The 15,018-nt window shown below is 36.6% G+C and overlaps 1 protein-coding gene across 1 annotated transcript; it reads right to left on the bottom strand.

Moving 5' to 3' along the window:
• Window positions 1-3,592: 3,592 nt before the first annotated feature.
• Window positions 3,593-14,765, bottom strand: LOC132111072 (guanine nucleotide-binding protein G(I)/G(S)/G(O) subunit gamma-4). The gene is made up of 3 exons (XM_059518243.1): window positions 14,270-14,765; window positions 9,920-10,027; window positions 3,593-3,952 (listed from the first exon to the last, which is right to left on the bottom strand). The coding sequence occupies exons 2-3, from the start codon at window positions 10,016-10,018 to the stop codon at window positions 3,824-3,826; spliced, it is 228 nt and encodes a 75-aa protein (XP_059374226.1). The 5' UTR covers window positions 10,019-10,027; window positions 14,270-14,765; the 3' UTR covers window positions 3,593-3,823.
• Between the last annotated feature and the right edge of the window lie 253 nt (window positions 14,766-15,018).

The raw sequence follows: 15,018 nt of genomic DNA, 5'->3' as shown, positions 1-15,018 counted from the left end.
AAGTGCTCACTGTGTCTGCACGCTGATGACGACGACACTCAGGCAGCCAATAGGAGTTGAGCGGTCGAGGCGCTTGGCTTTCTGGGAAACGTAGTTCAATTAAGTTTCCTGTTATTGTTGACGATTACGTCAAATTAGTGATTGATTTTTCTTTTTAATAATAAAAAGGGCTTTTGCGTTTAATCGAAATATTCAAAAGCTTATATAAATATGTTTTTGAACATTTATTTTAAATATTTATATTTAAAATAATTTTTTTCTCAAAGTCACTTACTAGTGTTCGCTGAGATTTTTTTTTTTTTCGTAAATAACAATGTTATCGGAAGACTGATGTTCTTGTTTTATTTTTAATGGTATGATTAATGTACAAAAAAAAATTCTAAACGAATTTTTTAATCTATCGTAAACCACTTTTACTTTAACTTACTTTTTTACTCTGTGTCAAAAAAAAAAGATTTACACGGTCAGAAATATATCATGTGCATAATGTATCATCATTTTAAAATCACAAAAATAGAATGTGCAATACTCTGTTGTACCACTAGGTGTCTCCCGTCACCACACAATTTCACTTCGTAATTCTATTTGAAACTTTTTCAAAAGTTTGTTATTGTCAGAGCACACAATAAAATCAAGCACATCATTCTTACAATGCAAGCACACTAGATATCTAATGCAGGCCGTTTTAAAATGTTTATTAATTTGTACAACTGCACAGATCTACACATTCAGACTTCTAAAAGAGAAAAGTGCAGAAAAGCACCAACAAATCCATACATTTAGGCATCGATTCCATTACAAGGTATCTCAAAGTTCTAATATTTAAATAGGGTAATCAGTCCATGCAAGTTATGTTTTTATAATCATATATTATTAATAATAATAATCATAATATCATGTAAAAGATCATTTACATTTTGGGGTTAATTTGTACCGTAATTCTGTAGAAATCAGCTGGACTCCATTCCCCTGTGAAACCAACAGACCCTCATTCTCTTTGAACACATGGAGCATCAGCGCTATTATAAAAGTGAATATCAAGCGTTTAGAACACAATATCATTCTGAACACCCACCTGCATACACACTCTTCGCTTGCTCTGAATTTAAAGGCGATCTCGTGCAACATTAGCATTTTTAAATATACCTCTGTGCACTTTTTGAGGTGGATCTCCAGATATAAAATCAGAAAGACCCCCAGTCCACCGTGGCACACTTTAAAGGGGCTTTAATACAGACCACACAAGCTACAGCTCAATCAGGAGCTGCGCAATATATATAATAACACTTGGTTTCATATAAATTAGCAAAGGCTAGACTAAAATGACAGCGATATAAAGAAAAACATTTGACATTGTGCTTTTTTTGTTGTTGTTTTTAAGTTTTGAATAGGAAAGAGCCTGTGAAATAACAGTTTAGAGGACACGCCATAGTCACAGTACTTGGCACTCAGAAACCACCTCTGTACACACACACACACACACACATACACACGCAGGCTCTCCGTCTGGCTCTTCAGTCAAAGGCCTTGCTGTTTAAATCAGGACCAGAACAGAACAGCTCAGAAACGATTGTGGAGCGAGTCAGTGTTAGTAAGGCCGTTCAGAAAGTGTGAAGAAATCCTCATCATTAGCGGGATGTGAGTTTAGGAACCAATCTGCCTGTTTGCATGTGGGAAGAGGTTTACACTGAATAAAAAAATCTATTTTAATCGAACTCAGACCCAATTCAATGGTGCTGTGTGTCATTTATTTTATATTAACTGATTTAGTCACCCTCAGATCATCTGAGATCAGGATGAGTTTGTGTCTTCATCTGATTTGGAGAAATGTAGCATTGCATCACTTGCTCTGCAGTGAATGGGTGCCGTCAGAATGAGAGCAGATAAAAACATCACAATAATCCACAGCACTCCAGTCCATCAGTGAACATCTGGACAAGACAAATGCTGAAACAAATCCAGCATTAAGATGATTTTAACTCAAACACATAGAGTCTATAATTCATAATAACACTTCCTCCAGTGAAAAAGTGCATCTCCTGTCGTCTCTCACATACTTGATCTGTGCAGATTTCTCTCCTGATTCAGACCAGAACACTTTTTCACTGGAGGAAGTGTTATTATGGATTATAGACTTTAAAAGCATCTTAATGCTGGATGTGTTTCATCTTTTGTCTTCTCCAGATGTTCACTGATGGACTGGAGTGCTATGGATTACATGTGAGACTCTTATTCTGACGGCACCCATTCACTGCAGAGCAAGTGATGCAGAGCAACATTTCTCCAAATCTGCTGAAGAAACAAACTCTTCTACATCTGTGAGTAAATTACAGGGATACATATGAACTGTTTCTCACGTATAAGTGAGCTGTTTGTAGGTTGATTTCAGTGAAAAGTCTAACACTGTGTCTTTCCCGTTCGGGAAACCTATTTGAATTGTGAAACAAATGACACACTTCAGCTTCGATTATTGTGAAATATCTAAATAACTTTATGATAAAGAGGAAAATAATGTGGCCTCACAGATGGGGCAGAAAACACATCTGTACGGTGGAGACCTCATACATTAATATCTCCGGTCTGAAGGGGTGAAAGCTGTTTTCAGCTGTTTCTGCGAGGAAATGTTGTATTTTATCACAATGTAATTTGGAAACTGGTTGAGATTTGATTTCATATAAGCGGATTAGAAATATCTCAAATAGCATACCAGAAAATGGGGAGAGATTGGAAATTATACAAATAAAAATGCTTTACAGATACACAACAAGTCAAATACTTAGACACATCTGCTCATTCTGTATTCTGACTTTTATTTCTTCTGCTCATCAAGGCTGCATTTATTTGATCAAAAATACAGTAAAATATTCTGAAATATGATTAGAATTTAAAATACCAGTTTTCTATTTGAATACATTTTAAAAGGTAATTTATTCCTGTGATGCAAAGCTGAATTTTCAGCAGCCACTGAATGAGAAATTAAATTTAATTAATCTAAATTCAGACCAAAGTCAAAAGTTTGGATGCATCTACTCAATCTTTATTATGACTAATATTCAAATACAACAAAGGGGATTCTGGGAATGATTTAGAGATCAAAATATGCAACAAATTAATAATCTCTTATATTTGAGCTGCTTCTCTCTTGCTTTTGACAATTAACAACCAAATTCTAATTTTTTATTGATTAATCAAATTCATACAATGTGTCAACAAAACTCATTTAAAACGTGAAGAGAATTGCTGTTTTTATTAAAATTATAGATGGATAATTATTTGCAAGAGCAAGAAAAATGAATTCATTAAAACTTCATGACCAATGTATGATTTGACATTTCCATCAGTATAATTGATGTATGGATGCATAGGTAACTACTGTCACACTGACTTCTGTTGTTTTTGTCCCTAGTTTAAAGTAAAAAAAAAATTCTTATTAAAATTCTGTTAATAATGCATGTTTGTTTGAAGCCTCGCTCAAGTGTGTCCAAATATTTGACCAGTGATGCGTATCAAATATAGCACAGGTCTATACAAAACAGTTACAAAACAGCCACCTGTCGGTGTTTCACATCCTCTGTGGCACGAGAAATGAGTCAAAACCAAACGAAAACACAAAAAACTCTCATCCCATAAGCAGTGAGAAAGGCTGTTCTCTAATTACGAAGCAATAACAAACCTATTTAACGAGACATGAGACGCTCTGATTGGGTTGCCAGTTAATTGACCCCAGACCCCCCAGAGGCGTCCAGGAGGGATCAGACCGTCAACAGCCGCTCAACGGCGGCAGCCAGAGACGAGGACACAGAAGCTGCGGCCCGGCCCAAACTCAGAGGATGGTGCAGAAGAACTTCTTCTCCCTGAAGGGGTTCTCTGAGGCCGGGACCGGCACAATGAGCGGGTCCTCTCGTATATGAGCATCACAGTACGCCATCAGGTCCGCCGCGGCCTTGGACACCTGAGGACAGAGTCAAGGGTTTAGACTAGGCACAGATTTGGAGACAAGTCTCTTCTGCTCACCAAGGCTGCATTTGATTAATCAAAGATACAGTAAAAACACTGAAATATTTTTACAGTTACAAAATAACTGACATCTATTGTAATATACATCCAAAAGTAATTTATTTCTGTGATGCACAGCTGTATTTTCAGCATCATTCCTCCAGTCTTCAGTTTCACATGATCTTCAGAAATCATGAAAATATGATGATTTACTGCTCAAGAAACATTTATTATTATTATTATCAGTGTTGAACACAGTTGTGCTTCACAATATTTTTGTGGAAATATTAATAAAAGGTTTCAAATGAACAGCATTTATTTGAAATAGAAGTATTTTGTAACATCTAACTTTGGATAAAATGTGTCCTTGCTGAATAAATTAAGATTTTTTTTTTTTTGATTTTTTTTTTTGAATGGTAGTGTGTCATGGTTTCCAAAAAAAAAAAAAAAAAAAAATTATATATATATATATATATATATTTTTTTTTTCATAAAAAATAGAATTATTTCTGAATGATCATGTGACACTGAAGACTGGAGTAATGATGCTGACAATTAAATTACAATTTTATGTTCAAACAGGAAACAGTTATTTTAAATGGTAATAATATTCCACAATAGCACTGTTTTACTGTATTTTTTATCAAATAAATGAGAGCGAGAGGTTTCTAAAACATTTGTTATTATCTTAATGTTTTCCACTTTTAGTATCATAGATAAACAACAAAACAAAACAACAACAATAATTATTATTATTTTAAAAACAATATCTTCCCATTGCAATGCTTTGGCTCATCCAGGACACTGTAGTTGAGCGAACAGCTGTGAACATAATCTGTGCTCAGCTCTACCATCTCTATTCTAATAAACTGATCAGAGATCAGTGAGTCCACAGACACTGGCTCATGGTTTTACAGTGTTAGCTGACTGCTGTACAAAAATATCTAGTCTAGGCAAAGACATAAACAAACAAAAAATGAAGTGAAAGAGGAGGATTTTAGTCGGCAAATGTCCCGCTGAATAAACACACAAAAACATGACATTTATCACAGTCCATTATGTTCACTGCTATGTCTAGGCCTTTGTACAGTTCTGGCCTAAATCAGTCAGAGCGAAGCACACAAGATAAAAATATAAACTATTCATTTCTTATTCATTTGTTCATTATTCAATACTGTTCTGCCTAATATATGTGTGTGTGTGTGTGTGTGTGTGTGTGTGTGTTTGTGTGATTGTGTGAGTCAAAATTATAGTTTTTTCTTGAATGCCAAAAATCATTAAGATATTAAGATCATGTTCCATGAAGATATTTTGTAAATTTCCTACCTTAAATATATCAAAACTTTATTTTTGATTAGTAATATGCATTGCTGAGAACTTCATCTGAACAACTTTAAAGATGATTTTCTCAATATTTCGATTTTTTTGCTCCCTCAGATTCCAGATTTTTGAATAGTTGTATCTCAGACAAATATTGTCCTCCTAACAAACCAGACACCAAAGGAGATATTATTTATTTAGCTTTCAGATGATGCATACATCCCGATGTCTGGAGATTGGTTTTGTGGTCCACTCTGTGTGTGAATTTCCACAAGTTTCAATGTAAGCATCATTAATGACCCCCTGTGTTTAATAAAAAAAAATTTGATTAGTGAAATGGAATGATTAGTAATGGTCTCTAATTGGCCTGATTAGCTAAGCCTACAAAATTCTTCTTATTTATTAGAGGTACAGTATTGCATGATTTGTAGATTATGTTTAATAGTTTACACTTTGAATAAACATTTGCAATTAGTTTTTAAAAGCTATCATTACATTCTTCAGGACTTAATGCTTACATTTCTTAATCAGGAGCTCTTGTGCTTCTACTTAAAAATTACCCTTCCCAGTATGAGTCTATATTTAACTCTTTAAGGTGCAAAATTGAACTTTGTAATGCTTTTTTTTCAACTTTATTAAATGTATGTCATCTTTTGGGTCAAAACTTTTTTTATTTATAAACTTATATATATATATAAATTACAATAAAAATAATAAGATACAATCAGGGTTACCAGTCCAATGAAATCAACATCAACAATTTATCTTTTGTGCACAGAAGAACACAAATTAAGGAATATTTACAGACTGTGTAACGAGACTCAGACATGAATGTATTTAAAATCATAACAACAATGTTATGAGATGAATGTTTGAAATATAAAGTTTTGAATATAGAAATATTAAAGGATTTAAATAACTCAATTTAGGCTATACGTTAAAAAAATAATTGAAACCACCAGTAGGTGGCAGCAAATCACTGTCTTCGTCACTGAATCATTCATTCAATCGATTCGTTCAAATGAAAATGGACTCATTTAGAAATGAAGTGAATTGTCCGAATGAATCAAACTGAATCGCAAACCAGTTCAGACCTGTTTGACTGACACAAGGAATCGATTCAAAAGAGTGAATCTTGAATCAGTAGTTCTGATTATAAACAGCTGATAGAAAAAATTATTAGGTCAGTATAAGATCATTTATCAGTAATACAAGAATAATGTGAGCAATACAAGTCATATTTGATATTACTTAAAATAATATTTTCAGTACAAGTAAGTCTAGTGACGCCACTAACGATAACACTGTTTTATGGTTCTTCTGGCTCTTTGAACTGATGGGAACCTATAACTTGGTCAACAAATGATGCAGTCAGTGGCGTATCTTTTATGAATAGCTCATATTGTGTTGTTTGTTAGAGGAGCAGGAGTGCATGTGGTCCAGTAAAGAGTCTGAGAGCTGATGATGAGAGAGAGAGACAGAGAGAGAGAGAGAGAGAGAGACGCACAGAGACAGAAAGAGAGAGAGAGAGAGAGAGACGCAGCCGTCGGATGGGAATCATGAGCTTCAGCGGTGTGTGTGATGCTCACAGCCAGATGGTACAAAAGTCACAAACATACAAACATCACGCTCAACAAACACACTACATTTCCCATCTTCTCACACACTTACATCAAAGAACCTTAATATACCACGGTATTACTATGTTTTTTTATATGCACCATGATAATTCCTCCAAATACACTGGAGTACCAGATAGACAGAATAAATAGATAGATAGATAGATAGATAGATAGATAGATAGATCACAATTTAAAATAAGTTTTCTATTTGAATATATTTTAAAATATATAAAACATGATCTTACTTTTGTTACTGTTTATTAATCTTTGTTTATCTTAGTTTATAAAAACACAGCTGTTTGGTTCATGTTTGGTAATGTTACTTCACAGTGCATTAAGTTTAACTCTGCCCTGTTAAACTGACAGGACTTAAAAACACATGCAAATGATAAACTTTCACTCTATGATGGTTAAACTGTGCAATTAATCTGCGAATCACATCGTGCAGCCCTAACTAGTATTTTTTACTTAAATTTTTTTATGGTAGTGTATCACAGTTTCTACTGAAGTATTGTGCAGCACAACTGTTTTCAACATTGATAATAATCAGAAATGTTTGTTGAGCAGTAAATCTGCATATTAGAATGATTTCTGAAGATCATGTGACACTGAAGACTGGAGGAATGATGCGGAAAATTCACAGGAATAAATTACATTTTACAGCATATTCACATAGAAAACTGTTATTTTAGATTGTACTAATATTTAAAAAAAAAGTTTTTACTGTCTTTTTAATCAAATAAATGCAGCCTTGCTGAGCAGAAGAGACCTTTCATTTGTTCCTGTATGTTTCATGCTAAATGTGTCACGTCGAGCCCTAATGGACTATTCCAGTATTCACATGAGCTGCGCTCGGGCCGCTGTGAGTCTGTAATTACAGCACACGCCGCTGATGAACGAGCCTCACTAATTAGCACAGATCACATTCCACTGTGATTGAGAAATTAATGAACGCGACGAACCTCAAATCAAACCAAGCACTCGCTCTCGCCCTTCTGATGAGCTCGTCCACACAGAAACATCTTCATTTGATTTAGAGAACACATCTTTCTCTTGAACTTTCTTTCTTCGTCTTTCACTGCTGCGGTTTGGGAGTCTGGCGTCACATTCCCACAATCCTTTTTAATCCTGCACTTTCTGCTCTGTGATAAAACAACCTTTGTGTGGCTGAGTGAGACATAAGGGAGCTTCAGGAGCACATGAGACGTCTCACAGCAGTCAGATGATCAGAACGTTTCTACGGATTACTGTGAGAATCTGTGTGTTAACTGACCACACCAGAAAGAATAAAGACCATTCACACAATCCTGACACTTATTTACAACTTACAATCACAAGAATCAAAATTAACTCCATTTACATTCTTAATACATCCCTCTGATCTTATTGTGAATGATTCATCAAAGCAAGTTAAAGGGTTAGTCCAGCCAAATCTTAAAATTATGTCATTAATAACTCACCCTCATGTCGTGTCAAACCAGTAAGACCTCCGTTTATCTTCAGAACATAGTTTAAGATATTTTAGATTTAGTCCGAGAGCTCTCAGTCCCTCCATTGAAGCTGTGTGTACAGTATACTGTCCATGTCCAGAAAGGTAAGAAAAACATCATCAAAGTAGTCCATGTGACATCAGAGGGTCAGTTAGAATTTTTTGAATCATCGAAAATACATTTTGGTCCAAAAATAGCAAAAACGACGACTTTATTCAGCATTGTCTTCTCTTCCGTGTCTGTTGTGAGCGTGAACGACATGAGGGTGATTTATTAATGACATAACTTTCATTTTTGGGTGAACTAACCCTTAAACTTAAAAGTTAACTAACAAAACAAATTTAATGTATTTTAGATATAATCAATTATTTAGAAATGTTATATGCATGTTCACTATATGCACAAACATACATATATACACTTGCATGTATGAAAGACTATGCAATTATTTATTAAATGTGTGTGTATCAGTATTCTTTTGATTTTAATTTTTTGGTTTCATTTTAATTATATATAAATATATATATATATAATTTTTTTTTTTTTCATTATAATTTTATATATATATATATATATATATATATATATTTTTTTTTTTTTTTTTGTGCGTGCATGTTTGTGTGTGCGTGCGTGTGTGTGTTTATCTGCGTGTGTGTGTATATATAATGTGTCAATAAAGAATCAGTCTTCCTATGGATTGCTTCCCAAAATATTTCCCAGGTGTTAAAAGCAGAGGTCATATCTGATGTCAGTCAGAAAATATCTGCCATCTGCAGGAGGACGCTGAAGCAGACAGACGAGAAACCTCTGCAGAATAGTCCAAATCCATCCGAGGGCACAGCTGAGCCCGTGCTCCTTCGTCTCTCGTCCCTGGGGTTTACAGCCAGACCGCACAACTACAGTTAACAGCACATTACTCTTCCTTCAAACACTCACTTAGTCTTCTGGAAACATTAGAGCAGATAATGGACCAAATTCTCCTAATGTTGCGGTCATCACACGTCATACATGATGGCATATGAAGTATGATTTACAGTAAACAGGCCATTGATTTAATACAAATCTCCACCGTAAATATAATTGTTTTAGAAGGTTAATAAAGAGACACTAGATGGGTTAAAATAGTTGATCTGTTTGCTTGACTTTTCAACCTCTGAATCAACCAATCACGTGAGTTTGGGGGTGGGACTAAGTGGACACATGACAGTCAAAAAAAACATGAAACATGAAGCGTTTTTTTACTTCCCTAGTCAGAGGTACTCTTAAGTGAACCAGGATATTCAGAAAGATAAATGTCTGTATGCATTTTTTCTTTGAATAACATGCACTGATTAATTTATTAATTAATTCTTTAATGCTAGATCAGCATCAAAGGCTATATTCATGGCAAACTGAAGAGTAAACTGTTCCATACAAAAGGAAACTATAACTTGTGATAAAAATCAATGGCTGATTTTGAAATTTTTCACGAGTTTGAGAAGTTAAAAAGACCTTTATCCTGTCCATGCAGGCCTCCATCTTCAGCTGCTCCACAGCTTTCCGGGCCTGAGAGATGCTGGCCGTGCTGTTATTAGCCATTCCGTCCTTCATGATTGAGTCCTGCACACAAAACACACACCAGAAGAGCTACTGAGAGTCTGAGAGCTCAGGAAACCAGCATGCACCTGCTTCTGTGTTATTACAGCACATCTGACTCGGGCAGGTGATCTTCAGATGATCAGACCTGACACCAACACAGAATACTCCCAGTGTACTCGAAGAAATACCTTGGTGTATCAAGTAAATACCACACTGTATATGAAGACTGTGATCGTTCAGTACTATGGTATGCATATATCAAAGAACTAAAAGTCAAATACAGTAAATAAATACAAAAGTAATTCTGAAGGTAGGATAATTCTGAACATAAGATTTAACACAGAAGTTACATAGTATCATTTCATAGAGGACGAGGAGATTAAAAGATACTAATGTAACATTTTACCATGGTACTACTACAGTACTTTACTGTAACTAAGTCTCCATGTGACAGTATTTATGTAAAGACATGAAATCATGACTGATATGTACACACACACACACACACACACACACACTATTAAAAATGTTGTGGTCAGTAAAAAATTTTTTATGCAAGAATTGAATATGTTTATTCAGCCAGATGCATTAACTTGATCAAAATTGACAGTAAATACATTAATAATGTTACAAAAGATTATATTTCAATTACAGTTGCAATCAAAATTATTCAACCCCTTTGACCTGCAAGGCATTTTGCTGCGGCGAACAACATTTTATGAAAACAATTTAACAAAGGCATCAGTAGAGTATAAGAGAAAGTTTGTTAATACACTTTTGAGAGATTCTGAGAATGGAACACTGATGAATCATGATGAAATTCAAACTGGCTCTAAACATTTATGTTCAAAATTATTGTCTTTTATTCTTTAAAATCACCAATAAACTCTTGTCTGTAAGTGTTTAGAAGCTTCTGTCACCTCTCTACTACAGTCTTGGCCCATTCCTCGCCTGAAAAAGCTTTCAGATCACTGATAATCTTTGGTTTTCACATTGCCACTGCTTTATTGAAATTCAACCAGATATTTGAAATGAGAATTAAGCCTGGAGACTGAACAGGTCACTCAAGTACATTCTATGACTGATCCCTGAACCAAGCAGTAGTAGATTTGGATGTGTACTTTGGTATGACTGGCCTGCAGGAAAGTCCATTGATCATCAGCTTCAGTCTTTGCACCAAAGGCATCACAATTCTTGTCAAAATGGCCTGATACTTCAAAGAATCCATGATGTCCTTCATACAGTCATGATTTCCACTTCCTTCTACAGTAAAGAAACCCCATAACAGGACTGATCCACCTCCAAGTTTGAGGATGGAGATGGTGTTCTTCTGCTTATGAGCTTTGCCTTTTTTGCAGCAGACATACCGCTGATCCATGGGTCCAAAAAGTTCCAGTTTGGTCACATCACTCCATAAAACATTCCTCCAGAGCTCCACAGGTCTACACAAATGAATTTTAGCAAGTTCAAGTCGGCCTTTTGTTCTTTTTGATCAAGAGTGGTATTCATCAAGATGTCTCAACATGAAGGCCATACTTGTCTAGTGTTCTTCTTACACACTGAATTGAAATAGTTTTCCTGCTTTCATCGGGTCATCTAGCAAGACTTTGGCTTTACATTGAAGGTTTTTCTCAGTTGCTCTGATTAAACATTTTATGATACTACTGTGGTTTTTCTTCAACACCCTCAAAGGTTTTCTGGTAAAACACACTTTAAGCTAAGGAATAAGGCTGAGAGCTGTGTCTCTAGGAACTTTCAATGTCTTGGAAATCTCCATATAGCCTTAGTCTTTCTAATATTAGATAGTTTTCTTCTAGAAAGACAAAACCGTTCAGGTGGAGAAAAAAAACGTTTTTTCTTTACCTTGACATGTTTCGACTGCAACCTGCAGTCTTCCTCAGAAGCGTCATCTGACAGCTGTGACGTGTCGTTTATCAGCTGTTATTTTCTGGGTGTGGCCAACCCGGTGGACCTGACAATTCCGCCGGGCTGGCCACGCCCTGCCCCCCTGTCGCTCGATGGTCTCTGGAGGATGGTGTTCCATGTGTGTGAGAGCATGTAGGCTCCCTCATCCCGGTTGATGGTATCCTTGGCCCGCTTCCTGATTTCAATTGCCTCCTTTATCCATCTTTTGTATCGGTTTGGTTCTGATCTGATGATGTGTCCGTTGTCCCAGTCCATAATGTGGTTATTTCGTTTGCAATGATCTGATATAGCTGATTTTAGTTGTTCCTGTTGCGCTTTTTCCTTTTGAGTTCTAGTGAGTCGTCCTGTTGTTTCTTTTTCACATTCTTTCTGATGTTCTTTCTTTCTTGTGTTGAATGACCTGCCTGTTTCTCCTACGTATGTTTTATTGCATGATTTGCATGGTATCTCGTATATGACATTACATTTTTTAAAGATGGATAAAGGAGGCAATTGAAATCAGGAAGCGGGCCAAGGATACCATCAACCGGGATGAGGGAGCCTACATGCTCTCACACACATGGAACACCATCCTCCAGAGACCATCGAGCGACAGGGGGGCAGGGCGTGGCCAGCCCGGCGGAATTGTCAGGTCCACCGGGTTGGCCACACCCAGAAAATAACAGCTGATAAACGACACGTCACAGCTGTCAGATGACGCTTCTGAGGAAGACTGCAGGTTGCAGTCGAAACATGTCAAGGTAAAGAAAAAACGTTTTTTTTTTTTCTCCACCTGAACGGTTTTGTCTTTCTAGAAGAAAACTATCTAATATTAATCATTAAGAAGACAATATGAAAATCTTTGAACTACTTAGTCTTTCTAAATTAATACACTATTTATTCTCTTTAGCTTTTGTGAGATCTCTGTTGACATTTTTTGTCAGAGTTTCTAAAGGCTTAATTGTGTTTTGAGACGGTTTTATTCCCCGCCATGCAAATAAGTGATTTAAAAACAGCAATGTTGAATAGGGGTTGAATAATTATGACATAGCAGTATTATTAAAAATCTTATAACTCAAAAATATTACATTATATATTGACAATATCACTTTTAATATGCCAGTGAACCGTTATAGATGCAATTTTCATTATATCCTGGATCTTCAGAAAAGCTTGGTTTTGTAAAGTACTGCAGTCTCTGAGGGTTTGAGTAATTTTGAGAGCCGTAGATGTAGTAAAACTTTTTTCTTGAGCAGTAAATTATCATATTATTCTGATTTCTAAAGATCATGTGACACTGAAGACTGGTGGAATGATGCAGAAAATACAGCTGCACATCACAGAAATAAATTATATTTTACAGTACATTACATTAAAAGTCTATTATATCAAATAGTAAAAATATTTTGCATTTTTACAGTATTTTTGATCAAAAATAAATGCAGCCTTGGTGAGCACAAGAGACTTTCGAAAACATTACACATTCTCACTGATGCCAGTCTATGGATGTGTATATATTCACTATAGAAATGTCTATGCCTTGTTATGATTTTATTAATTTCTGTGCATTTTCCAGAACTATAAACCTTGCACAGTGTGTTTTGCACAATTTCTCAAGTCTATGCCAATGCTGTGATATAACAGTGCCAATAACACCCGTCAAAGAGCAGCTAAAACTTTATTCTGAATCAGTTTCACACATTAATCTACTTCACAGCATTAAAAAGTGAGTCTCAGCAGAACATAAGGGTTAAAAAGGCGTTTAAGAAGCTCATGTGCATGCAGCGCCACACCAGTGCTGAAGAAAGGCCACTCAGGTGAATAACATGCTTCAGAATTCAGCATCACCGAAATAAACAAACATTTACCCGAAACCGTTCTGGCTTTCAGATTTAATGCTCATTATTTGTAGGCGACATTTGCTCATAATCTAGAATCATAAGAAAAAACACGAGGGTCGTGATTATGATTCCTCCATCCGTTCATTCAAGGCCATTTCGAGAATGATCACAGAGCTGCTGAAGCTGATCTGGATCTTCGCGATCCTCAGAGCCGAGCGTTTCGATGTAAACGCGCAGTTCCAGCGGATGGAATCAAACGCCCAAGCTTCCAGCATCATTCCCCCAAAAATCCTGCGGGAGCCATCCATCATCCCGCGTCCCTCCGGACTGGATCTACAGCACGAGTGCGTTTAAATTCGACTGTAACACAACCAGCGCATCCGCCCCCCGTGAAGCCGCGTTCGCTTCCGGAACGCTGGAATTTGTAACAATGTTGCAAACACGTTCTACTGCAATAGAAAGAGCACGCGATGGAAGGTAATTAACAGAAATACCTGCTGCAGAAGTCAACACCCACCTGAAGTGTGTCACAGCTCAGACTTCAGTGTGTGTGGCTCGACTCCACCCGAACGCGACGAGGATAAACCCGCAACACCTCGAACACCGTCACCGTCCGTCCGTTCGCCGCACGCCGTTAAACGTCGAGTGTTTCCCTGCTATCTGCTCTGGCGCTCGCGTCGGCGTCGGTTCACGGGATGTGAGGGGAACCTCGGTGTGACGCGAGGAGGACGCAGTTGTCGCTGCGCATTTAAGAAGCCCGACGGACGCGCCGCGGCCAGAACGCGCGCGTTAGTATCAGAAGACGCTCGGTGTCCAGCGGAGGACCGTTAGGGCTCGTTTTTGCGGGGACCACCAGAGCCACGTGAAGTTTTCCTGCTTAATGTGACATCACCGGGTCTCCCGGTCACCGAGATGACGTAACCACCTCGCGCCGTGACGTAACACTGTGAGAGTCACGAATTAAACAAAGACACAAATGCAGTTGGGAACTTGGTGAATAGAATTTAAAAAAAAATGGTTCTTTAAAGTACTGAAAGATTCTTTGGGAACCAAAAGTGGTATGGCTATGAAATTCCTCTTTCGGATCCAAGAGTGACTGAACAATATAAAGGTTCTTTATTAGTGTTTGGTTCCATGAATCAGGGTTACTGCAGATTTTATGAAGGTAATGTAATTTTTTTTTTTTTTTTAAGATTTAGTTAAGAAAATTGAAGGTATAAAATGAAGGGAACCCAGTCATGTTCTCTAAATGCAAAACAAGAGTTC

The sequence above is a fragment of the Carassius carassius genome, chromosome 30, assembly GCF_963082965.1.
Source record: "Carassius carassius chromosome 30, fCarCar2.1, whole genome shotgun sequence".
NCBI lineage: Eukaryota > Metazoa > Chordata > Actinopteri > Cypriniformes > Cyprinidae > Carassius > Carassius carassius.
Note: the sequence above shows the minus strand (reverse complement) of the source record. Positions and strands in the feature narration are given on the sequence as shown.